The 25,807-nt window shown below is 38.7% G+C and overlaps 1 protein-coding gene across 1 annotated transcript in view; it reads right to left on the bottom strand.

Annotated features, from left to right (window-relative positions):
* HMCN1 (hemicentin 1) overlaps window positions 1-25,807 on the bottom strand; it is a 184,698-nt gene that overhangs the window by 109,975 nt on the left and 48,916 nt on the right. Inside the window, exons 9-17 of the mRNA XM_085315669.1 lie at window positions 25,507-25,651; window positions 21,741-21,862; window positions 16,456-16,731; window positions 4,980-5,121; window positions 4,417-4,544; window positions 3,544-3,657; window positions 2,185-2,343; window positions 1,227-1,421; window positions 201-299 (exon numbers count right to left, since the gene is read on the bottom strand). Coding sequence (XP_085171795.1) covers window positions 201-299; window positions 1,227-1,421; window positions 2,185-2,343; window positions 3,544-3,657; window positions 4,417-4,544; window positions 4,980-5,121; window positions 16,456-16,731; window positions 21,741-21,862; window positions 25,507-25,651 — 1,380 coding nt within the window. The remainder of the gene's footprint in view (window positions 1-200; window positions 300-1,226; window positions 1,422-2,184; window positions 2,344-3,543; window positions 3,658-4,416; window positions 4,545-4,979; window positions 5,122-16,455; window positions 16,732-21,740; window positions 21,863-25,506; window positions 25,652-25,807) is intronic.

Raw genomic sequence — 25,807 nt, 5'->3', positions numbered from 1 at the left:
TGCTTCAGTTTGTGCAGAAAACTGCATACCTGTAAATGCAGGCTCAGACATAAGCATATACATTTGTCACTGTGTATGTACATAATAATTACACAGGCATCCCATTTGTTACAAATACCAGCAAATATCACATATTCCAGCTACGCTCCAGGTATTGAAATGCTACTTTTACTGATGTCACTGACATTAAGCAGTCTTACCCAGTCCTGTCACTGTGATTGTGGCTGGCCGTGACTCAATCTTTCCAAATTGGTTTTCAGCTTCACAGATGTAAGTCCCTTCATCACTGACCCACAAATCTGGAAAGAAAAAAAAAAAAAAAAAAAAAAAAAAAAGATGAAAAAAAGATCAGATTACAGTGTCTTAAATGATCTCCTAAAGTTTGCAATATATATATACGCTATGCTTACACCACTCACTTTTAAAATACTTGTCAGACTATTCATTCCATTGATCAAAAAGTAGGAAAGCAATAACTATGTAAGAACTTAAGTAAAAAAAAAATATATATATATATATGGTACTTTTCATCACTTTAGGCACAGCATATGTTTTAACACAGTGCACGCTAGTGTATATGTAGAGTGTATGATAGCATACGATACATCAACACATACATACAGTATCTTAAACTATATATTGCAGTGTGTGTCTGTATGTGTGCAGACACCTACAGAGCAGTACGTAACATACAATTCAATGCACTATAAATAAAATAGAGACGAATTTCTTCACCCATGCGGATTATGTTCAGCAGGGGATAAAATAGCTAATTAAGAAAACAGAACAACAGCAGTTAGTTTGGGTGACTGAAATGCTCCAGGTAAATGGAATCACAAAGACACTGGCAGAATTTCCAGCTACTTACTCAAATTAGGACTTGGCTAAAGCAGCGAATTTAACACTTTTCTAACAAAAAAGGGCAAAAAAAATCTGCTGCTCTTCAGTGTCAATGGAGACCATAACCTACATATATTTAACAGAAAATTAATTATTTCTATAAATAAGTATGAAGTCAAATGACCAAACACAATAAATTCTCAAATTCATGGGAAAGCAAACTGCACATTAACAGCAATGAAGGCAGTATCAGAAACAGAATGTCTGCTAAAATCTCGTATTTTTACAGTTAACCGAGTATCATAAAGTAGCACAGAAACTGAAATGCATTGCATATGTCATATTTCCTCACAATATGTCATCCTTAAAAAACTTAATCCACCTACTATTAATAGACAAAGCTCCTGTTCTGAGCTGACTGATGGAACTAACTGCAAACGGCCTTGAGAAAAGGGAAGCACCATTCAGCCGCCTCCATTTAACCTTTGGTTCAGGGTAACCCTGAACATAGCAAGGCAGTGTGATGTTTGAACCAATGTGCACGGATTCATCACTGGGAACCTGAGTGAAAACAGGGGGAGCCGGAGAAAAAAAAAAAAAAAAAAAAAAAAAAAAGGAGTATACAGAAAGTAAGTCAGGGAAGCAACATGACATTAGCATTCTGCTTGCACTATTGGCAACCTAAATTTATATCCTATGATGCACATTTGCTCACCTAACAACTGATTCGCAAATCCAGCAATATCCCGGGAAAGTATCCTTGCACAGTGTATGTTTATAATGGGGAGCTCAGAAATGGGTTAATTGCCTCAAAAAACATGAAGATATAGTCCCCCCATTCAGAAGAAAGTACATGCTCAGGTTTCAGTGTTGTTAAATTCCTCCCTTCCTGCAAAGAGCTTTGCTCATTATCCAAGAAAGCATATGCACCTGACAGGGACATGCACTTGTAACAGGACATGGCATGTCAGACCACAGGCAATTCAAAAGGATTGAGCAAAGAGGAGAGGAAAGACTAATTTACAATAACAATTTGGTATAATAGAACCTCTTCTTGAGAGTTATTTTAGGATGTGGTTTGAACAGTCATCTTTTCTTGTTCTCTCTCCCTCCTCATAAATTATACGCTTTGCAAAAGAAGTAAGAGTGAAGGAAAGCTGGAGTCCAAATGAGACAAGGAAACTTAGCCTAGTGGACTCCACTAAAAAGGTGTTCTCAGAATACATAACTATTTGAAGACATACACGTACTTGTGACAATAGCTCAGATAAATAAGGGCACAAATAATCGGATACGGAAATACTGAAATCAGAGTATTTATTATCTAAATTACAAGCTACTTACAGCCAACATCCAGAGTTATCTTTCCAGAGGCTCTCCCTGCATCATTGGTAGCCACACAAGTATAATCACCAGCATCCAGATCTTGTGTTTCCTGAATCTTCAAAAGACCCTGATGACTATCAATAATGAGAAATGCCGATGCCCTCAACTCTAAGTCACCTAAGTCCAGACAGAAGAAAGTAACTGTAACATCACAGGGTTTTTACCAAAGACATTCCAACAAAACAGCATCCGAGTTTGAGATTACTTCACAGTATGACTATATTCACTTAGCAGATAACTCATCTGACTTCCATTCAACTGAGTAGGAAAATTCGTTACTGCAAATCTCTTTTTATTTGTTTATTTTACAAGAGGAACGAATATAAACCCAAGCAGCTTTGGCAGAGATCAGCATTAGGACAGCGTGTAAGGCTGTATTTCTCCTTCCCAAATTAGGCCTTAAGTGTGGCAGTCACTGCCAGCTCCTTAYCAAATCAGCAACTCTGCAGAACCCGGAGAACAGCTCTGCTATCTGACACTCAGCAGCAGCCACAATATTACTGTGTAACATTCAAAATTGGCCCATACGTACTCTTTGGGATAAGTACCAAAGACTCTTGACTCCAGCTCTAGAATAATGAGACAACCATCAACTAGGTGAACTCAGAAGAAGCTTCCTCTGAGGGAAGGTTATTTGCAAACAGACCGCAACAGGTTTTGTGCTTGTCTCCAGCCACTGTCAAAGACGAAAGGCTAGACTGAATAAGCCATCTTTTGGGAACACCTAGCAAACAAGACTGCTGGTATTCCAGAAAATAGTGAGGAAGGTGGTTTACACAATTACATACGACAGCTGACTGCTTTTTTTCCRAGGAAAAAGGGTCAGTTTTGAGACAGAAGGTTCTTTGACTCTCGTTTAACTCTGTAAAAACCTCCTTCACTTCGGATGCCCAATAGCCTGCTTCACTGCTTAATAAATTATAGCGGATACCTCTGCAACTTGGAAGAAAGTAAAAAATTCTTAGGCTTTGCAAAGGACTTGGAGGAAACATCCAAAGGTAAAAATAGAAGGCTGCTTTGAGATTTTTGTAATGTATCTAAACATTTTCTGACAAAGAAAGAATCTTATTTAAGTAGACAAGAGGCCCAACTCTGTCTTGTTACTTATGTTAGGATATGTTTATTCACTGCATTTAAACAAGAGCAAGAATTTATGCTCTAGAGTTCATGTTCTGCATCTTCTAGATCAGAAGACTTCATAGGTCAGTCACTGGTTAAATACTACATAAGCTTTTGAGAAAATGAAGTAATTTCAAGATCACTGCTTAAAATACTACTGCTTAAGTGAATAAACCAACCACAAAGCAAAAAATGCACCTTTAAACCATTTAACCTGAGGATGTGGGATTCCAGTCGTTTTACATTCCATAATAGTTGTGTCTCCAAGGGCAACCAGAATTTCACTTTGAACTATGGTCAATGTTGGTCTCTCTAAAAAGAAAAAATACAGGGAAAAGAAAAAAAAAAAAAAAAGTTCCTCATCCAACCTCATCCAAAGCATACACTATTTTTTAAGATACATATTATGAAAGACTGACTTTCTCTTGTTAGGTGGACAGAACATTTGTATTAGAAGTCGAATAGGTCTGAAAATCATGCAAGGTGGTTGCCAAACACTGGGAAACAGGAAAAAGAAGAGTTTGGAACATCCACAGCATCTGAATTGTGAGTAGAATATTCAGGAATTCAATGACAGAAATGAAAGAGTTTGATCAAGTAGGAAGTAAAAAGACTCAGTATCACTCTCTCCAGCTAGACGTTAGTTATCAACAGCTTTAACATACGCCTGCTATTAAATTTATTCTAATCCAGTAAAACACATATTATTGTGGTGTTTAGAGGACATAATATGCATTGGGACTCCAGAACTCTAAACACAATACAAGAATTTACAAAAACATGGTTTCCTCCAGAGATCTCTTCAGTCACACAGACCTACCTTATTTTAATATCTGATCTTAATTTTCTCTTAAAAATAGATTAAGTAGAAATACGAAGCCCAAGATATCTAACAACACTGCTCGAATTTGAACAAAAAACAAAAGGGACATTTGTCAGCTGTTCAACATCTTTCCTCAAGTTTTTGAAACTTCTACTGGAATGTTCTGCACTGGCTCTGAAAATCTTTCCTCAACAATCCTGTATCAGTTTGCGTTTTAATTTCATTGTGTTACTTCTTTTCATGCTTACCAATATAGGTAAGGGTGGATGTCTGTTTCTCTGTCCCAGCTGAGTTACTTGCCAAGCAACCATAAAGCCCTGCATCTTTTAGAATTGCCTTTTTTATGATTAAGGTACCTTCTGGGGTCAATCTATACCTGTGAACAAACAGAGGACGAACCAAAATTGTAAGAAAAAAATAAAGAACTGTAAGTCCACAACTCCAAGCAGCAGCAGCCTCATGACCAAATGGTTTACAAAGAAGTATTACTGTTTTTTTTCTTATGATAAACAACAATATTTGGTATTACTATAATCTGTCAGAGAATTTCAATGTGTTTGGTGAACAGCATCGTACTTAATCTAGTGAAAGACTTCTGAAGAAGGTAATCACGGTATTTCTATTTTAGAGATAAACAAATTGAAATTAGGGCTGTACAGGTGAAGCCTGAGATACAACTTCCTGAAACTCACAGACTCCTGTGGAAGAAATAGTCAAAATATTTTGGTATTCTCCAAAACTTCTTTCTGAAACAGAAAAAAAAAAAAAAAAAAGAGAGAGAGAGAGAGAGAGAGAAAGCTACAGCTCCTACCTGTTTGAACCAATAATAAACATATCGTTATGTGTCCATACTACTGTTGGTTTTGGATAACCTGTTGCAGAACACCTGATAGACACTTCAGAGCCTTCTGTAAAAGTCTGATTCTTAGGTGCGATGACAACCCTAGGCGGTTCTATTAAAAGAAATAAAAAATAGCAAATTAAAAAGATCTATTTTGCAAACACAGATGATAATAATTGCCTGCTAGTTTTCAAACAGCTGTACTGTGAGAAAAGAGAGATAAAGGAGAGATGAACGTGTCCTTTCAACTACCTCCATTTAACACGGGCAATGACCATTAGAGACACGTGAATTATGTTGTAAAGCTATTTGCTACACTAAAATACAAATAACCTGTGTTCATGACATTCTTTAAGGTCCCTTTACCTAGAATGTTACTCAGAGCATTCATATTTCTTGAACTAGCTGTATTTCCTTAGAGCCCATACCCTTCTTCTCCTCCTCTATCTTCCAATTCCTCAGCCTAACCTATGCATGCCTTTACTAAAAGGTAATATTAAAGTCAGGATTCAGGTTACAGAGGCCAAATTAATTCACGTGTCTATACAGTTCACTTCGTATTGAGACACAGAACAGGGAGTTCCCAAACGTGGACACCAGTTCTGACAAAAGGCCAGAACAGACCAAGTAAATTCACCCACGCAACCCAGCAAGGTCACAAAGCCAGGCTGAAATAACGCTAAGTTGTGCCAGGTCACCATTCTGAATAGAAAACAAGAAAAGGTTAGTGGTTTCACATGGATTCTACCTGAACATAATAATCAACTCTGACTTTTAAGTGCATGCTTAAAACTCAGCAGAACAGTGTTAAATCAACAAAGTGTAAATGCAAAGGAATAAACATTTGAGGAAAAAACAATACAAACTTCTGAAAACTAAAACCAGTGAACACAAGCTTTCTAGTAGGTCTATCTAAGAATTAACTTGGGTGACAAAAATCAAAGACATGCATGCACACACGTGCACAGGGAACTTAACAGCAGAGTTACTTTGAGGACAACCGAAAGCACAGCGTTGACRCTACGAATCACGCTATGACTTCAACTACGCTTGCTCAAAAAGAACCACTGGCAGCATCACGGAATTCAGTCACTGGTGGCCTTTATAGAGTTCCTCAGTGATGTTACAAGACCAGCAACACTATTCACTGAGACAGTTGACAATTTATTCCACACGACATATGTTTTTGTCTACTTATAGTGGAAAGAAAAAGATCCACCTCACTCACTGTCTGAAAAAGTAGAAATTTACAGTATGAACTGCTGCTACTTCACCTTTATTAAGGCATCAAATTGGCTACTGTAGGATCAGAGGCATCAATCTTAAGAGTTTTGGCTTTTGCTAACCATGTGCTGCCTGAGTTTTAAYGTATTTGTATGCAGAATATCTTTTGCCTAGCACCTTTAGACTGAAAGCCTAAGTCTGCTCTCTCTTTTTGGAGACTAGGAGAGCCTAAATACATGTACATGGAGAACGAACCCAGAGCTGGTGTGCACAGGTCACTCTTATTAGCTTCAGTGGGAATTCCAGCATCGTATAGACTCAGATGACGAATGTTTGATAAGTTTTTAATTGTTGCTAAGGAAAAATGGGTAAGAGCTAGTAAATACAACACATTTGCATGGGGTAGAATCCATTAGGACAGTAGGTGTTAAAGTGTAATGATATGCAACTTCCAGGTTAACTCTTTCTAGTTTAGTCTGTGGTAACAAAAGAAATAAGAAGCCYTCCTACACACTGATTCCTCTGGAAGGACTAACACCATACCCATTTAATTTTCATTGGGGGAAGGAAGATTCTATGTTTTAAAGCTTATTTGCATAAAAAGATCATTGACTAAAATAAATATATACACRCACACACCTATATATATTAATTAGTGTTTCTGGCAAGAAAGTATAKTTTGCTTCACTCTTTCTTAGAAGTTGAATGTTCTTAAAATGTGTTAGGAGTGAAGCAGGCTCTGCTTTTTTACATTGCAGAAATACTGTGTTTTTTTAGTCAATGATCTTTTTCAAGCAAATGCCATTAAAAYATGGAACTTAGAAAAGACTCTTCCTTCCCACAAGCTCAGCACACTCAGTGAGAGAGGGTTAGCGATGCTCTGTTGCTGATGGGGGAACTGAGATAATGAAAAATTAAACTATTTCTACAGGCTCAAACGTCAAGTTCAGGGCACCAAAAAAAATAAAGGCCATTTACATGGATGGGTTTACCAAGAGTAGCACAGGTTTGGGAAATAGAGGTTAGCAAGGCTATAGACATTATCAATCAAGTCAAACTCAGCTGACTTTAACAAGACATCTGTAGTTGAGCATATCCAACTTCATTTGAAACTATGGACTACTCATACCACATTACATCCATACGGCAGGGGACTACAAACAGTACATAAACAGTCTCATGGATATTAGGCATTTTATTGTGTGCTACGATCACAGTTCCTACARAATCATTTGACCTGTAATATACCTTCACTGAACATGAGTCTAAGTTTCTTAAGGAGCATAAAAGGAGTTTTAAGATTTAATTAGTGGTAACATCAGCATACAAATCATATACATAGAAGTATACTACACAGATTAAATAAGTTATTTCCAATATTTGCTCTATGTTTTATGTTTTGAGTATCATGAAAAATTCAGGTTTGTTAGCATTTCATGAAAATCAATATGCTGTTCCTAGTAAGTGTATAAACTCCTTAAAGGAAAATGTTATTGCTGTTTTAAGGAAGGCTTTTTGATGTAATATGTCACCTGGTGCTCTGATGTGGCACTCTGAATAGCAGAACTATTGCCAGGACTTGAYAGTCATTAACTGGCTGTGTGAGCTTGAAGAAGAGTCTGAGATCCATACGTAATAATGTATGCAAAAAGAAAAAAAAAGTCACATTTCCATGAGCAAAACAAGGAATAAATTAAATAACTAATTTACACATAAAGTTACAAAACTGTAAACTCAGATGTAGTTACATAATGACTTATGATTTCCATTCTTGAGTGCATGTTCCTTAACATTCCCCAAGTTCTTTACTTCTCCATCTATACAGTGAATTTAACATCATCTGCAGATTCCTATCAAGCCCCTACAGGGCTTGCATAAAGGGTCTGAATTTTCCAAGATCCTGGAAGAAAGACACCAGAGGAAGGCAYAGCCATCATTCTAGAAGTACTAGAATTAAATCCAGATATGAGGTGGCAGGGAGAGGGAAGAAATGGACATATACTACAGAATTGTCCTCAAGAGATTCATGATGTGCACAGCTTTCTCAGCTATTTTTATTCTGTTTTAAATCCTGCCAAGAGACACTAGGAGATGTTTTGCATGCTCTGGCCTTGGGGAAGGTCTATTCTCATGTTGATGTTAGAAAACGGTGTTTGGCTCCAGCGGTGATTACACACTGTGCTTTGACAACGCATCATTGACCATGCGGTTACTTTCACACACCAACATTATCAGGTGAGCAAAAGAAGGCAGAAATAAGACTTACACTTAACATACCAGCATTCTGCTGCTTTGTACCTTCCAGAGACAAAAAAAAAATAAAATAAAAATAAATAACATACGCAGCTGCAGCAAGATTCATTTCAGCATAAATAAAGATCAAAATATTAAACAAGGATAAACAAGAGGTAGCATTCAACATTAAATGTTTATCTGTATTCTCACGTACTTTTGGCTTCAACCAAGTGAACCTAATTAATAAGGTCCAAAGACAATATTCTTTTTTATTCACTTCATTCACTTGCCAGCCACCTCACTTAGCTGCCAAGTTCCTGCTGATCTCCTCACCAGCCCACCTTCAACACGCCTTGCCACATCTTCCTTTGCTCTGGCCTTCTGCAAAGGTGACGTGGCAGAATTTAAATCAAGGAAACATCCGTTTCAGTAGTTAGGCCTATGTATTAAGTAAAAAAGACACAGCAGCAGCATTCATATGACCAATTCTGAGACTCTTTTACAAAGCATTTGTATTCATGCACCTATTTCATTTTTCAGGGGTGAGGGGGGAGCATTTTCTGGTACCTTTTTGCTATTCAGCCATGGAGTTCACATAAGCTGCGATTTTACCAATTCCAACTGCACTMTTTGCTAACCACACAGTGGAACAAATTGCTCTGCTTTGATGTAGGCAGTGTCCATCGCAGCCTTAAGGTGGCTATGCAAGACAACCAGGAAAGGAGGAATCATTTCTCCTCTGTAGTCAGAAGAAATAGTTTCCAAAATGCATGCAGACATGCACTTAAAAGAGTAGTTAYCCTACAGTCATGATGCACCTTCTCACCAAAGCTGTTATTCATAACCATTCTGTCCTTCCTTTAATACAAAGCTGGGAGGAGTGGCTGACACACCTGAGGGCTGTGCTGCCATTCAGAGAGACCTGGCCAGGCTGGAGAGCTGGGCGGAGAGGAACCTCCTGAGGTTCAACAAGGGCAAGTGCAGAGTCCTGCGCCTAGGGAGGAATAACCCTAGGCACCAGTACAGGCTGGGGGCTGAGCTGCTGGAGAGCAGCTCTGCAGAGAAGGACCTGGAAGTGCTGGTAGATGACAAGTTGACCATGAGCCAGTAATGTGCCTTTGCGGCCAAGAGGCCAATGGTCTCCTGGGGTGCATTGGGAAGAGTGTTGCCAGCAGGTGGAGGGAGGTGATCCTGCCCCTCTACTCAGCCCTGGGGAAGACTCATCTCGAGTACTGCATCCAGTCCTGGGCTSCCCAGTCCAAGAGAGACATGGAGCTACTGGAGAGAGTCCAGCAGAGGGCTACAAAGATGATCAGACTGGAGCATCTCTCTTATGAGGAACGGCTGYGAGAGCTGGGCCTGTTTAGCCTGCAGAAGGTAAGACTGAGGGGGGATCTTATCAAYGTGTATAAGTACCTGAAGGGAGGGTGTCAAGGGCATGGGGCCAGACTCTTTTCAGTGCTGCCTAGTGACARGACAAGAGACAATAGGCACAAACTGAACCACAGGAAGTTCTGCCTGAACATGAGGAAAAACATCTTTACTGMGAGGGTGAATATTCTGGAGATATTCAAAACCCGCCTGGACGCAATTGTGTGCAACATACTGTAGGCGACCCTGCTTGAACAGGGGTTTGGACTAGATGAGCTCCAGAGGTCACTTCCAAGCTCAACCATTCTGTGATTTGGCATCCACTGACTGTACACACACTCTACCAAAAAAGAATTTGAGCACAGTATTCACCAGCTGTGAACAAGAGGCCATAAAGAAAGCACCTGACACCATCCATGTCACAAGCTTAGACTTTATGGCGAGTTCCTCGTGGGGGGGGGGAGGCAGAAAAAAGGCAGAAGAAAAGGAAATTGTTTCCTCCCTCCACGTATCACTGTCCCTAGAAGTTGGTATCCTCAGAAAAAACACTTGGTGATCACCTTTGTAAATCCCAAAAGGGCAGGCATCCTGCTCCTGCACAGCAACACTGACAAACTGCTAAGCAATCATCATCTTAGAACACTAGAATTTTTCAAAAGGTGAAACAGAGGGCCCATGGATACTTCTCAGAGGATGGATCCATACCTTCACTTGATGGAGTTCATTTCCTTAAAATGTACACTGAACTTGTTTATATCCCATAGTATTTATTGACTACTGCAAACAGCTCTCGGAGCAGAGGTTGCCAGACCAACACCTTTATTACAGCAGTACACACAATAAATAGCTTTTGCTTTCTGCAAGTTCTGTTGCAGTAATAGAGATATGAAGGTATCACAGAGGAAAGATTATTCTTCTGCTTTGTTTCAATGAGGAAACAAGAAAGCATCAAATATCCTACAAGCAGCTTGTCCCCAGGAGAGTTGCATTGTATGTTGTCTTGAACAACAGGATTGGATTGAGTCAGAATACACCTGGAAGTTCTCGTTTCTCATCRTTATGGTTCGGCACCTGCAAATTCCCTCTTAGAAATCATTCAAAAGGCTCGCACTTCTCCCAAGAAAGCAACTGATAAGCAAGAACAAGGAATCCAGTTTCAAATGACAGAAATATGACGGGTGACGTATTTTTGTCTTTTAATCACTTTTCCTTGTTTTCATTTCATCATCTTTCATCAAGTTAGACCTTAAATTCTTTGGAGTAACTACTCTTCCYACTATGCATGAGCTGAATATTCTATAAAATTACAAAGCATTAATTAGTACTTACTCAATTGAATTCACAACAAATGATCCAAAAGAAACAGAAATAGAAAAGACATTGCCAGTTGGACGAAAAAGTCTCATTTGTCCTGTTTCTGAACTGACCTGTAGGTGGTCTCACCSCAGGAATATTATCAAAAGAAACCTCCAGGAAAGAATGCCCTGTGAAGCATGGCAGTGGGGAGAAAGACTGACTAACATGGGGAGAGTCCATAATTTGCTTGAGTCGCAGAGAACTCTGGTGAGGCTTCTCGAGCAATTCCTGACCCTATGAACAACCGCATATCCTGCACAAGAGGTTAACTTCAGGAAAACAGCAAAGTGAGTGTCACCAAGCCTGCTGCGAATAGTAATTAAAAGCTGCCGGGCCATTCAAACAGATGRATACGTATGGATGCAGCTCTTCTTCGTTCATAGGACATTGACTTCTGCATCAAAGAATACTGCTGAGAGTTTAACTGCATTTTATTTCTTGTTCTAAAAATGGTGGAATGGGCTACAATGATAATGGACTTTCACTAGTAACTTTAAACTATGCAGCTTGGAAAAAATTAACTCACCATCTAAGACAGTTCCAAGAAACAGCTTAGAAAGAACCAAGTGTTATCTGAATTGTGTTTCATTCTTTAGGATTGAATGGCTTACATTTAATTTTCTATACTTGAAATAGCAAAAACAGCAGTAATATTTCAATAATACGCTTTTTTGCTTTGTTTTTAAAATGAGCACTATACAACAAATTCCTCCTTATTCATTATTACAGCGCGCAYCCACATATGTAAGTGAACGAATACCGAAATGATCATTTACGCAGATATCTCATAGAATAAGGTGCTTATTTCTCTCTTACTTCTTTTTAGAGGAAAAAAAAACCTCAGGCAACAAAGCCCTGGATAATRCCCAGAAGGCAATTTTCCTCTTGTTGATCTAAGCAGTCTCTTCCCTGAAAGCATTCCAGATGTACATAAGTGTACACACATATTCATGCTGAAGGTCATATTGTATTCAATTTTAGTTTCTGTCCTTATCCAAGATGTAGATTTGAATGTAGATTACCATTGCCTTGGCAGAGTCAAGTCACATACACTGTCCTCTRGACAATTTTTTTACTTGAATTTCAAGCTATAAACTGGTTGATAAATGTCCACGTAATTCCCTACTGTAGATAGCATGCTTGCACCCTGTCAGGCTAGTAAGTCCGACTTTCTCCCACTGTGCATTTAACATACACARCACTCTTTCCAAGCGTTGGCTTGCTAGAAGATTGTTCGGGAGACTTATTACAGCAACGACCCCCACGTCAACCTCACACTAGTTCTTATGAGAGCAGGTAGGACACACAATACGTACGCAGATTTCTTGCATTGGYGTGGCTTAGGTGTTTCTAGTACTTAGCTGCTTGCAAAAATTATTCTGGATTATTCAGAAGTGCTACTTGTAATCAGATGCTAAAAACTTTTCTGCTGTGATGGTGATACCAGACAGCCATTTAAACTTTAAAAAAAWATTCTGAAAATACAGATTCAGGAAAGCCACTACGTTATGGATAGAACAATAACTACAGCAGGTACGATTGTATTCTGCCTGCACATTCAGAGAAATGTGTCACAGTAAAAAGCTGACCGGCACTTTTTTTTAAACCAATAACCTCTGCAGACAGTCATTGGCACTTCATTGCTTCAAAGGGCTCAGCTGTGTGACTTAGTGTTAATCTATTGTTACAAATGCTCTGTTATCTCTGGYATAATCAGCAAAAGCCATAAAAGTTTCAATGTACTATACAGCTGTGTTGTAGAAGCAAAGGATAGCTGCAATTCTCAGAAAAGTATTTCATTATCTACTCTTACTTACACAAATCAGGGAGAAAAACACAAAAATCAAGACAACCCATAAAATTACATTCAGCAACATGCACATTTTGACTAACATTTTGCATAYGAGACTAACTGGAAAGAAAAAGTTTGCACAGTCACAGAGTTTCCCTCATCACTGAGAAACGTATATCTGAAAAGATCATGTGTCTATCAAYGTTTTACACCCCTAGCCAAGCCTCACACTGCTGCAGTGTGCTCTTCTAGGCTTTTGATAAAATTAATGAAGCATCTGAAAAAAAATAAATAATATTCTTACAAATTCACCCATGTTTCTGCAGAAGACTCATTTGTTAGGAGAGAAGACAGGAATAATTTGTGCTATGTAGACCGCACATAACAACRTCTAAAAGAGAGTGTATATTTAACAGTTATTCCTAACATTGAATCCACAATAATACAAATTCTAGAAGGCTCCTATAGATTGTACTCTCTGCAACATATAAATCTCCATTTAGTAACCTTTCCAACTACTCTGAGCAGTATACTGCCTCACCTCAATTAAATACAATTTTTAAAAGGGATTTTCATCTAGCTTTGCTCAGTGTTAGTGTGCAACACTTAGCAATTTAGTATAGTAARTTCTTATCAATATGCAATGGACTGAGAAAAAAACTGGGGGGGGRAGAAGAAAGGTCAACTCTCATTCAAGTTTTTAATCTATATTTGCACAGCTGTTGGCAAAAAAAAACCCAGATGAACATTCTCTTTCAGAAGTAGCATTACCAAACTGAAAACTTTCAAAACAAGGGTTTACTATAATCCACTTAAGCACGTAAAGCAGATGCTGGGTTATTTTTAGAGCTAACAGCACTACTTCTGTGCCTTAACTCCCGCTCCAGAAAGAAAACGGGGACAAAGTAGAGTTTATGCTCTCATGAGCCAAAATACAGAAATCTATATGGAGCTTTCCCAACAATAATACGTGTCTTCAATTTGAAATTAATTTGATCCCCTGGATTACCTGCAGCTACCCAAACCATGAAGCCATCGTAATCTATTAGCAAGACGTCAAATTGCTTTATTTGGAATTTTAATAGGACAATCCTTTCAARCTTTTTCTTCTTAAATATAGCCACCCGTTACTCTTTTGCTGCCAAATATAAATAGCTCTTTTGAATTCTAGACCCTGCCAAACAGTAAGGGTTGTGCATGACACAAGTAATCGCACATCAGTGTGCCTCCACAAATGTGTCAGAGATCAAAACACYGAAATTAGGATAAAGAATTCCGCATACCACCATCCTGCTGCCATTCAGCTTCTGCGCATCGCTATTTGGAAGGCTGCAGGTAGATCACATGCTCCAGAGCGAAAGAGGCAGCCACTACTGCAGAAATCTGAACGCAGACTAGTGTTTCCTACAGATTAATTCTACTCTAAGCACCTTTCATCAAAAACAAAAGAAAATGCTTGACAGTCTCTCAACCAGCCCTGTCAAAACCATCCAAGAGGGTTATCTCAGGCATGTTATAAAGCTGTTAGCAATACCAGTACCAGCCAAAATGTAATTCCCAACTATTTGACATAATCATTCTCACATATATAAATGATCTGAAATATTCTGCTGAGGCAGCAGTAAACTTCTTTAGCTTTACTGTAAAAACCTGCCAGAAGCAATTTAGTCACACTGTTAGATCTCCCAGCTGATCTACGGACAGTAGGGAGAAAAATCTAAATCCCAGAAGAGATGTGTGTGGGAGGCTGCTTCTCTTGTTGCCTTTGACAYGCTTGAATGATTGTTTGAAATTCTACAGGATTTTTCCATCAATACAACTTCAAACTGTCAGCTTTCCAGAGGTTTAGAAGGTTTAGGGTTTTTTTTTTCCTTCCTTCCCTTTCACCTTATCAGAAATTTAGCAGTTAGAAATCTGCTGTAGCCATCTAAAGGGTGATTCAAACAGCCCAGCCAAGAAATGCCTGTCTGCTTTATTTTATAACAGGTTCTCAATAATTGATTGTACATCTACTTACCGCATGCCAGTAAACCGATGCGCCCTTCCTATACACAGGGAAACTACATCCCTTTAAGAAGTATTACAACTCCACTATCAACCCTTCTTTGTTCTGGAGCACATTACTCAAGACAGTATTGTTGAATTCTTTTTTGCCCATAATTCTACATTTTCCATCAACTAACAACGTCCTAGTATGAAGTTATCCGTCGTGCACTGAACATGACCTGCTACCATCAGCAAGCAGAAAACCTGCTTCAACCACCTACAAGCAGTTCATCAAAACAGTCAAAAACTAAAAATACGGGACAGAACACTTTTTTTCTAAAGTGTTCTGCAGTTCTATCTCTTCTTACTCACAGGAACCAAAAGTTCCAGTCTCCCCAAGGCAAATCGAGAGAAATCTGCAGGACATTCAAATTTTAAAAGAATTAGCTCTAAAACAAATTACTGTGGTTTTACCTATTTTTTGAACTTTGTTCCCGGTATGAAGCAGCAGCGCTGATCTAGACTTTGCTTGGTCTCGCCTTTGTCATCTTTTTCAATCCTGAAATATTTTGAAAGTTCTTGTCTTCACAAAAYGTAGCCCTTTGTAAAATCCAAATTAGCTCTTAGCTCGAAGGACACAATGAAACTAGCAGAGTTTCATAAGCTAAACTTCCACTGAGTGTCAAAAAGGAGTAGTAATAAAAATAGTGTAAAACTCTTTGCGATATATTCATTCACTTGAGCATCAGAAAGAAAAGTAATGTTTTTGCTGCTGATTTACTTTTCTTATTTTGCCTTTTATACCTTTCCTCAGACCACCTCTCTCATCTGGGTATCAAAGGAGTTAGTTGTCTCACCATTCRTTTCAGCCCAAAATCTGTGCACAGCGAGCTGTGCACATCCAGATTTTATTTAACAGACCTCATGCTCATTTACACAGGAAAAACTTAGTAGTAGCACTATTCTGTTATAAAGAGGTGTAAAATAACCTAGAAGACTACAGCGACTTTTACCAGTTTATTTACCCCTGCATGACTGTATCACTGTATTTTCCTCAAAGTGAGGCTTCACTACGAACATTGGGAACTGATGTTTTTGAGAACAAAAAAGCGTGTGAGCAAACAAACCAGAGTAGAGCCTGTCTGTGTCTATCTGTGCTCTACGCTTCAGGAGATGCTAGTAACAGAGACACCTTAGGCTTCATTCTGTTGCACAGCCGTGGTAAATTGGCACATATGCTAAGGGGACTGAACCATGGTTCATCGAGGCAAACAGCACAAGACAGCCTCATCAAACGAGCCCTAGTGCTGTTTGGTGACTCCTGTTGCTATTTTAAAACAAGAAAGAYTACATTATATTCTCAGTCGCCAAGCTGTATTTTTCCACAAACAAGCATAAAACGCAAAGCTGTTACGAGAGTTCACAAGAAAAAGAAAACTAAAAAAATGTATCAGAGTAAGATTAATGTGGTTCCCTTGTTACCTTGCACTGTAAGGAAGACAGATGCTGTGGTAGATCCACCCTCATTAGAAGCGATACAGTTGTACTTGCCAGCGTCGGTGAGCTTTACAGTTTTCACTTCTAAAGACAGGTTGCTCATCATCCTTATTCTCAAGGGTTCCTTTAGTCTCACATCCCTCCCATTTCTTTGCCAGGTGAGATTGTAACGCACTGTGCTTAAAGTTAGGCAGGTCAAGATGGCTCCTTCACCAGGAACAACTGTGACATTATTAGGAACCTGAATCACGGGTGGAGGCTCTGTGTAGAAAGAACAGAACAGAGAACAGAACAAAGAGGAAAAGATTTTGAAACCTTTGGCTCGTTTCTTGCTTCATGATAAATAACTACCAGTCCGCTAYAGAAATAATGGTAAAAATTTGTAATACTGGATTAATACTTCGTTTCATTTTGCATYGATGAAGCCACGAAATAGAGAATGCAGACTGGCTTGATGCTAAGCTACCTGGCAGGAGTTTGTATTATAAAGAATACACTTGATTTATATGAAAGAACTACCATAAAACGTAGGATGATACAGATGTTTCATCCTACATATTTGGGATGAAATATCACATCATTTATGAGAGAGGATAGAGTGGAGGACTGTTGGAAAGAAGTGTCCTTTGAATTAATCTTTCAACAAATCCAACAACCAGCTACAATCTTGCACTGAGAGAGAGTCAACATGAGACCCAAGCACCACTGCAACAGAATGAGCAGATAGGGCCACCGCTTGGTCTTGGAGACTGATCTTTGACTGAGATATTCCACGTTGTGAAAACTGAGCTACGCTCTAGGTTTTTACAGGCTTGCATAGGAAAAAAAGTGTTACTAATGAACTCTTCTAATAAAACAGTGAATTCAAGTCAACAGTTGGTCTAAGCATCATTATATTCTTTATGCATTGGTTTCCATTCAAATCTTAGGTAATTTCAACCTCTTTTTCTTTGTATCTTTTTTTTGCTTTGTGCTGCAGCTTCTACACTTCTATCACACTCCAAGGAGAATGCACCTGCAATAATTTTGTACTGGAATTTAACTTCAAAACCACAAATGCATAAAATAGCATTCATCTTGATCCTTCTTATCACTGAATAAAGGAAGAAATATGTAAATGTTAATGAGAAAGAAAACAAACCAAGTATGTGACACCCTATGCATTCCCCTTAAGAATATGTATATATTCCATTTGTTTTCCTCAGACTAGTTCTTGACTAGAGAAAAATCTGCAGTAAGTAATAGTTTAAGTGGAATGCTTTAGCAGAAATAAGACAGCTGTAAGAGCAAGAGCAAATCTTTATCACTACACACCAAGATCAATCATCCTAAGCAAAGCAAGCATGGGGGGGGGAGGGAGGAAGCTCTATTTATTAAGGGTAGAAGTTGCTCCTAAGCTCACAGCCAGCCATAACTCTTCCTCATGCAAGTCTCATGTGGAGTCTCAGATGAGGTTCACAAGCTTTACGCTAGCTCTGCATAGYGATGAATCTCCCACACGCTCTGCAAAGCTGCAGCTCTGCTTCCCTATAAACAAGGTCCCTACGGCAATCACCCCTATAACCTAAACAGTGTATTCCAGCACGTGCAGAGGAGAGCCAACACAAAGCCAGACTTGTTCACTGAGAAAGGAGTTTCCCCAGCTCCCAAAGTGGTGTGAATGGATAAATCTCCTAGTGCTTGCCATTTGCATTTCTCCAAGTAGGTCACTTAAAGAAACGCAGAAACTAAAAACACAGAGAGATATGAAGGTCAGTACAGGACTAATCCCCTCATCTTTTGGCTGCCAGTCCAGCGCAACGCCTTCTAGAGCGCCACAGCCTCTTGGCACAGTAACGTGCACACACGTAGCCAGAGAGCAATCCTCTGTTCAAACCTTAWACTGAATTCCCCATACTCAGAGCACTTCAGTTAAGGTGTCTGTACAAGCTAACAAGCCATGTGACATTTTAAAGATTTAAAATCAAGTATTTGCTTTTTCCTAAAATGCTGATGCAGTTCCAGTAACTTTCACACAGCAGCTGACAAAATGGATAGTCTAAGATGTAATGTCATAATCTGAGATATAATGCCTGTCAGCTGGGCAAAGTAAGAATACATGAAAAGATTGTTTAGATTGCTTAGAGAAAAATAAATAAATAAATAAATAATTTTCTTCCAGATATTTGTACACAAAGATTCAGGGCATCTCACATTAATGTACKGTATGGCTGAAAAGAAAACTTAACTGCTCACGTTTACATGGTGTGTCAGTCTCAGTGGATCTCGCTGCACTTGATAAATGAGACAATACAGGAAAGCCTAAGCACACCCTCAACTCCCAAGCGCCACCAGACTCATAAGACAACAGCTTTAGGATTCTCTTTCGCTTCTCGCCATATGAAGGAAAATGGTTGTAACGTCCAGACCGAGCATCTTTCTGCATATAATTTCAGGGGCAGAATAAAAGAGCTGTTTGTGCTCCAAAACACTAAGCAACAGTCTGAAACAACAAAATGGAAATACTCTGTGCAATCGAAGGATTTTGGTAGGCAAAAGATAAAGTACTCAGCAAGGACTTGTGCAAGTATTGATGTTACTGTTTCATTCTGCTGGAGTACTTTGAGCRACTAGAAGGATGTTCCTCTTCCCAAATCTACCGTTTGCTGTAGGAGGGCTGTTTCTCTACAAAGTTTGCCTTGCATGGAATCAGTGATTTCAGGCCTGTTTCTTTGGATATGCTTGTACTGCAGTGAAAGGCTCATCTCTGCCTGAGAAAGAGACCGTTTTAGAGAATCAGAGYCCAAGTCTTCTCAGAGCACAGAGAAAAAGGACACAAGGCCATGGTCATAATATGCAGCAAAGGAAACTTTGGCTAGACATGAGGCAAAATATTTTCCTAGTGAGGGTACTTAAACGCTGAACAACCTGCCCACAGAGCTTGTGAAATCTCTATCCTTGAAGACATTCAAGTTTTGCTTGGACAAGACCCTGAGAAACCTGATCGAGCTCTGAAGTTAGCCCTGCTTCAAGCACTCAGTTGGGCTACCTAACTTCCAAATACCCTCCCAACCTGAACTGTTTTATGATTCTATGATTCATCAGTCAAGTTAGCTAACACAGCACACGGCAAAAGACAAGATGACAAGCRTCTCAAGCAGTTATATGAAAACCTGAGGCTGAATTCAAATGGCTGTTCTCAGCTCTACTATCCTTGCTGCTGTTATAACCTGAGTTAGCTGACTCAGCTTGGCCCACCCAAGTTAAGACCACCATTCTTTTTTCTTTAAATCGCCTCTTTATGTCAGATCCTTTTACAAAAGGCCAACAGGACACAGTATGTGTTTTGGAAGATAGACAAAAGAGGTGCAAGAGGAAAGGCACTGCACTGAAAAGACCACAGGCAGGAACTATGGAGGGGAAGAGCAGCAAGGCAGACATGCAGCTGCAACCTGCCCACAGCACACCTTCCTGCATTTCGCAGGGGCGCGTGGTTCCAACATTTTCCCTATTCCAGGTTAATAACTTGCATTCCTACATGACAGATGTCTGATCAACTCGAAATAGAAGGCTATCAATTTTGGACTTTTGTTTCCAGTAGAAAGGATTTTTCACTTTCCCTCAGACTCCACTGCAGTTTTCAAAAAATCGAGTGACAAAATTTGCTAAAAGAGGGATAGGGTTTTTCACTCACCCCACACACATCTTATGTGACATAAGTATGTATGTATAAATATGTACACACATAAGTACAAACGTGTATAAACAAGCTCTTCTCTTTCATCAATTTCTCTTACGCATACTTTTATGCAGTGATTTTGTGAACAAGCTGACTGATGCTTAATTGGAAGGTAATTACTAAATCGACACACATTCTCCAAGTGCACAGTTAGCAGGAGACATGCTGATTCAACACAATTACTACGGTTTTCTTTTCTTTTTTTTTTTTTTTTAATCCATTCTTTCCACTGGCTGAACACTCACTGCTCTCCTGCAGAGGACCACTATCATCTGCTGAAATGGTTCAAGATCATGGCTATCTTTATATTTTCCCCATTTGTGTTTGGGATGTGTCCTGTTTTACAGTTACTTAAGCTGAATTCCTCTGAAGAGGCAAAAGGATTCACTCTGCAGAGCRAAGCCTCCTGTTTGGGTTTGGAAAATGTTCTGGTTCGTCTGTAAAAAGAACTCTTAGCTTCATATTCTGCAGGCAATAATCAGTGTCTTTATGTCTCAGCTATCAGCCTAACAATATACAAGCAATTTAGCCTTATATTTGCTTTCACAGATGATCAAACTTTTCTCTATCCAAGATTTCTATAAGCAAAACTTGAGTAAGATGCCRTTACTCATTTTTCACATAGGATCCTCTCTTATCACCCTTAACTTTCAGCAATAAGGTTATTAGCCTGAATCTAAACAAATCAGTAACTTATATGAGGAAAATTCCCTCTTCTTCAGCAAGYCATTTTTCATAGTCATCAGTGCATAACTGCTTTATGCATTGGAACTTACTTACTATCAAGCACTTTGTAGAAGTATATAAACAGTAACACATAAGGCACGCCACTTCGTACAAATTGGATGACTAGGTTTCTACTAGCTGTCCTTTAAAATTGAGATTTGATGAAGGAGGAACATTTTACATAAAAAAAAAAAATCTATTGTATCATACAAAGCATTAGTCAAGACAGAATCAGATTCAGTTTTACAGGGTAGAACTAGTCTTCAGCCACATCTTTAGACTAGCAACCAAATACATCTTATTATTCAACAGCGTCGTTGCATTTAAGTTAATTTCTTCTTYATCTCCTTTGTCCTAGGTATTCACMTTTCAAAAYTGGAAATAAYAGTTRAGAAAAGATATTTCCAACAATTTGCTAAATTTAGATAAAAGTTAAGAGCAYAAAAATGTTAAATGCAAGCTTTTTAACTCCTCATGTATCTGATACACGTAACTTGCTTGTTTGCAAGTATGTATAACTACTAAGATAAAAAAAGAGAAGAATTCAACTCAAATTTCTGCCTCTATAGGCCACATCTATTCCGCAAATCTGACTTCAGTGGCAGCAGATTAAAATAAACCCAGTGATAATACTTAAAACTGAGAAAACATCAGCACACTTCTGTGATTTGCACAGTACATAGGTGAAAAAACAAAAARAACATAACTGAAAATATATTTAGATCTGGAAGTGACTTTTATGGGCCCTCGTGACATTATTCTCTATTAGATATCCCAACACAACATACTACAATGCTCCGGCCCAGAAGGATTCATTAGTATTCACCTGATACATCCAGAAACGTCTGTGCGTGTCCAGTTCCTGCGCTGCTCGTTGCGCTACATTCGTAAAAGCCTTCATCAGACAAGGAGACTTTGTCCATTTCCCAGTTCACGCTAGCCGACTCTCTGGAGCAGGGAAGGGGCAGACATTGTCAGGTATTACGCAACTATTAAGAAATGTAAGTTCTTGCAAAATGAATCAATTAAACACCCACAAACATGCCTTTAACAGATGTCAACAGTAGCCACACAATAACCAAGACTGCTGTGTTCGCCCTCCTTTACTCAGCTGCTCAAACTCTGCTGTCGCTTTATTATTTTGGAAGATATCTTTCCTTAATTTCCTTCTCTCCTCACCTGCTCCTGTGTAAGCCAGGCACCTGGCTGTAGTCCCCACTAGAAAAGGTACAATGATTCATCCTCCCAGCATGAGCTTCTCAAGTTCCCAGRACACACGTGGGCAACACACAGAGGACACCCTGTCCTTCACCACATTCAGTCTAGTTCCCCTCTCTCTATACAGAAATCCACTATCAGGTGCATACAGTGGAGAGGGTACCTTCTCCCATACTCCCTGCTACAAAACGGCCATTGCTCCCAGACTACATTCAGGGAGTCATCTTTTACCTTCTTTTATTAAAAAACAAACAAACAAACAAACAAAAAACCCCACTTGACACTTGTCTATAAATACCATGGGCTTAAGGAACTCCCATAGCTTCTTAAGTTTCAGAACTACATCTAGTATAAGATACAGTGCAACAAACCACAAAACCGAGCAAACCAGTGGTTCTGCTACAGCGACCCAGCACTCCCTGTAGCCTGTTGTTATGGTATACAAACAAAAATCAACGAACCACTAGCACGACTATCTTATCCATGAGAGTTCTGGCAAATAATTTCCGTATTACGGGAAAGCAGTGAATTAGTGATGTCTTTCATTCCCTTTTTCCTTGTCTGAACAAAGTCATTTTTTAATCTTTAAAGGATACAGAAAGAAGAGGGGAAATAAACTTGGAATATATGTGAAAGTTCAATGCTGTAGCAGCAAAGGACAAACAATCCGCTCCGTGGATTATATCGTAAATGARAACAATATCATGACCTTAAATGGCTCCCTACTTATTCCCTCTTATTCACATTTATTATAGATAACCTAATATACCACGTTAAATCCAACGCATTTAACAGTGCAACGTTGGCAAATGAAAATGTCAGTAATTGCCAACACTAAATGGAATAAAACAGCATTTCTTCCAAGTAAAAAAGTGAAAAACTTCTCTTTATGAAAAGTATGTTGAAAGTCAAGTTATGCAATCCTGTTCTTCTTTGTTCCTGGCTTTTGCTATGTAACAGATGTGTAACATGGAAGCCTTGAGAATGAATGTGTAAAAGGAAACATGTCCAGAGTGGAAAGGCTTGGCCAACACAGGCTGGTGGTGATTCATCAAAAAACTAAACCTAACAGCAATGGCAGCAACAAACAATACCCACCGCAAGGCATCTGCTGTGCATTTTGGCATTGATGTTAAGTAGCGGTAACCACACACTCCTCCTTGCAACGTGTGTTACCATGATAACTCAGCACCTTCCAGCATCAAGTCATTTATTTACACAAATTGTTTTGTTTGTTCCACTTTGAAAATACACGTTATTTGCTGATCAAGCTGCGTATCTAGTCAGATCAGAAAATACACGTACAATCCCTCAACCAAGCTGCAAAATCTGAAGATCTAATTACATTCTGGCTTTTAGTTAACCGCAGAAACACAGTAGGAGAAATGGTTATATTCACATTTTCTCTAACGCCAGCTGTTTATCATTGGAAAATGTCACTTCATATCACAACTTTACTCCAGAAGTTATCGGTAGCTGGCCACGTTTCACGCGAACTAAAACCAGCCACGCGTTCTCAACTCACCCTGCATTAGTTAACACATAGTTATGAGGGMTATACCGTGCACAGTTCAGCATGGTTTAGCAAATCAGAGCTCAGACTTGGCTATTAATCACAAACATTGGCAAACTTGGAATGACTGGTCTTTTTACTAAATGGGTTGCATGTCTTCGCCAAATTTCACACTTTTTTTTTTTTTTTTTTTTTTTTTGCTGTTTATGTCCTTTGTGAGGTTGGCGGGGTCTGTCATTTATAATACAGGACAGATTTTAAAGACACGTCAGTGCTTAGTTCCCATTGATTTTTCCACTGGAATAAGGTGCTTAATCACTGTTCTCAGAAATCCGAAAAACAAAGCTGTCTCAATTTTAGAGAGAGTCTAGAAAAAAGTCTTCTTCTAGAAATACTTTACATTTTATATTTGGGAATTACTAAAGCTATTAGCACCTCTGGAATCAACGCGATTTCCCCCCCTCTCCTAAGCGTTGTTGACTTCAAAAACTTTTATCCTATATTCATTCTAGTGGAACTTTCCTACAGACAACTCTCATGCCAGGACTTCAATATTCAATTTGCAAGCTATAAGCCATTTACTTCTCAAATTAAGTATAGAAACAAATATTTGAGTGAACATGATATTATATCACCAAAACAAAACTAGCTCAATGTAGAATAATACAGCCCAAATCTGAGTTGGACTAGTAAACTGGATAAATCCTGTAGAGAACTTCACTACTAATAAGAAGCTGTCAAAACAAATCAAACCAGAACCTCTCTAACTGTGGATTTAGATCGATTTGGCTTGGGACATCTCATTAACTTGGAGGATCTGTTACTCATCTGGTTCAGTAATGCAATCATGAAAAAGGCAAAAAAATGATGAAGGCATTGGGTATGCAGAAAACACAAAGTATGTGGTTTGATAAATAAAGAATGGAAAAGAAAAAAAAACACACAGCTGCAAAAGTATGTACTTTTGTACAGTTTGACTAAATGTAAATGACACCTCATAAAAAAGCTGCATTTTTTTTAATACTGCCAATAGTGTACAAGGGAGCTTCAAAATTTGTTTTGGTAGTCATGTGCTTTCTATAGAATATTAGAACTTAGTCTTTTTTAGGCTTCTTCTGAAGTGCTTCAAGCTTTATGCGAGGCTAACACAGGCTGCTGAGGCTGGTTCTGGTATATATTTCCCTTCTGTTTTCAAATATCAGACTTAGAAAATGGACTTGAGTATTCAAGCCATTTTAAATATTTTAAACAAATTTATTATAATTTCTTTATTCCTATCTCATTCTACAGAGAAAGAGCATGTAATCCACTTCTTAAATAGAAAACTGAAGAGCATCCTGGTATTTTTACTTTAAAGTTTCCTGTTTTGAGGGATTCCCTAAAGAAGAGAAGTTTCTAGCACAGGTGATTGGGCATACTGTAGTGCTTCCATGAAAGGTAATTAAGAGATTAGTATATACTACATAATCATTTACCTGTCTTTTAGGGGTGGGAGCAGAGACATTCAGGGCAGGGGAAAGAATTGATAGTTACTGATCTACTTTATAGAGCTTTTGAAGGAAAACATAAATGCAAAAGCATTTGCCTTTCAGACTTAGGCCCAGCGTACAGTAATTTAAGGGCACACATTTGAGGAAGATTTTGGCCAGATCCGTATAATCTCTCATGAGAGTGTGTTCCTTCCTCAAATATGCTCCCTCCTCCCATATAGACCATGAATCCTGCCCTAAAATGCAGCCTACCTATATAAAAGTCACCAAGAAGAAYAGAACAGGAACAATAGGCTATAAACAGCCCATACATAACAGAGAGAAGTGACAGAAATAATAGGATATAAAGAGGAAAAAAATATACTACTTACTTGAAGAACTGATCCACTCCTAGTTTTATTCCATTTTTACTAAAATGCTGAGTGAAAGGTAGAAGACTTTCTACATGGCAAGGAATGGATCCTGGCTGTAAGTAATATCCTGGAGTCTTGTCAGGCATYGTAACTTTTGGAGCATCTGAAGAAAGAAAACATTCCCCACGATACAACTAATAGCTACTAACATACACCCCATCTTTTCTCTTTATTAAAAGTAAATTCAATTTCTGATTAAATTATACTTAACAGATAATAAAATTAACTTGTCCTTCACAACATACAGAGAGTGCTTCAC

Source organism: Rhea americana, unplaced genomic scaffold, assembly GCF_003343005.1.
Source record: "Rhea americana isolate MKP2758 unplaced genomic scaffold, rheAme1 scaffold_434, whole genome shotgun sequence".
NCBI classification, from domain to species: domain Eukaryota; kingdom Metazoa; phylum Chordata; class Aves; order Rheiformes; family Rheidae; genus Rhea; species Rhea americana.
Note: the sequence above shows the minus strand (reverse complement) of the source record. Positions and strands in the feature narration are given on the sequence as shown.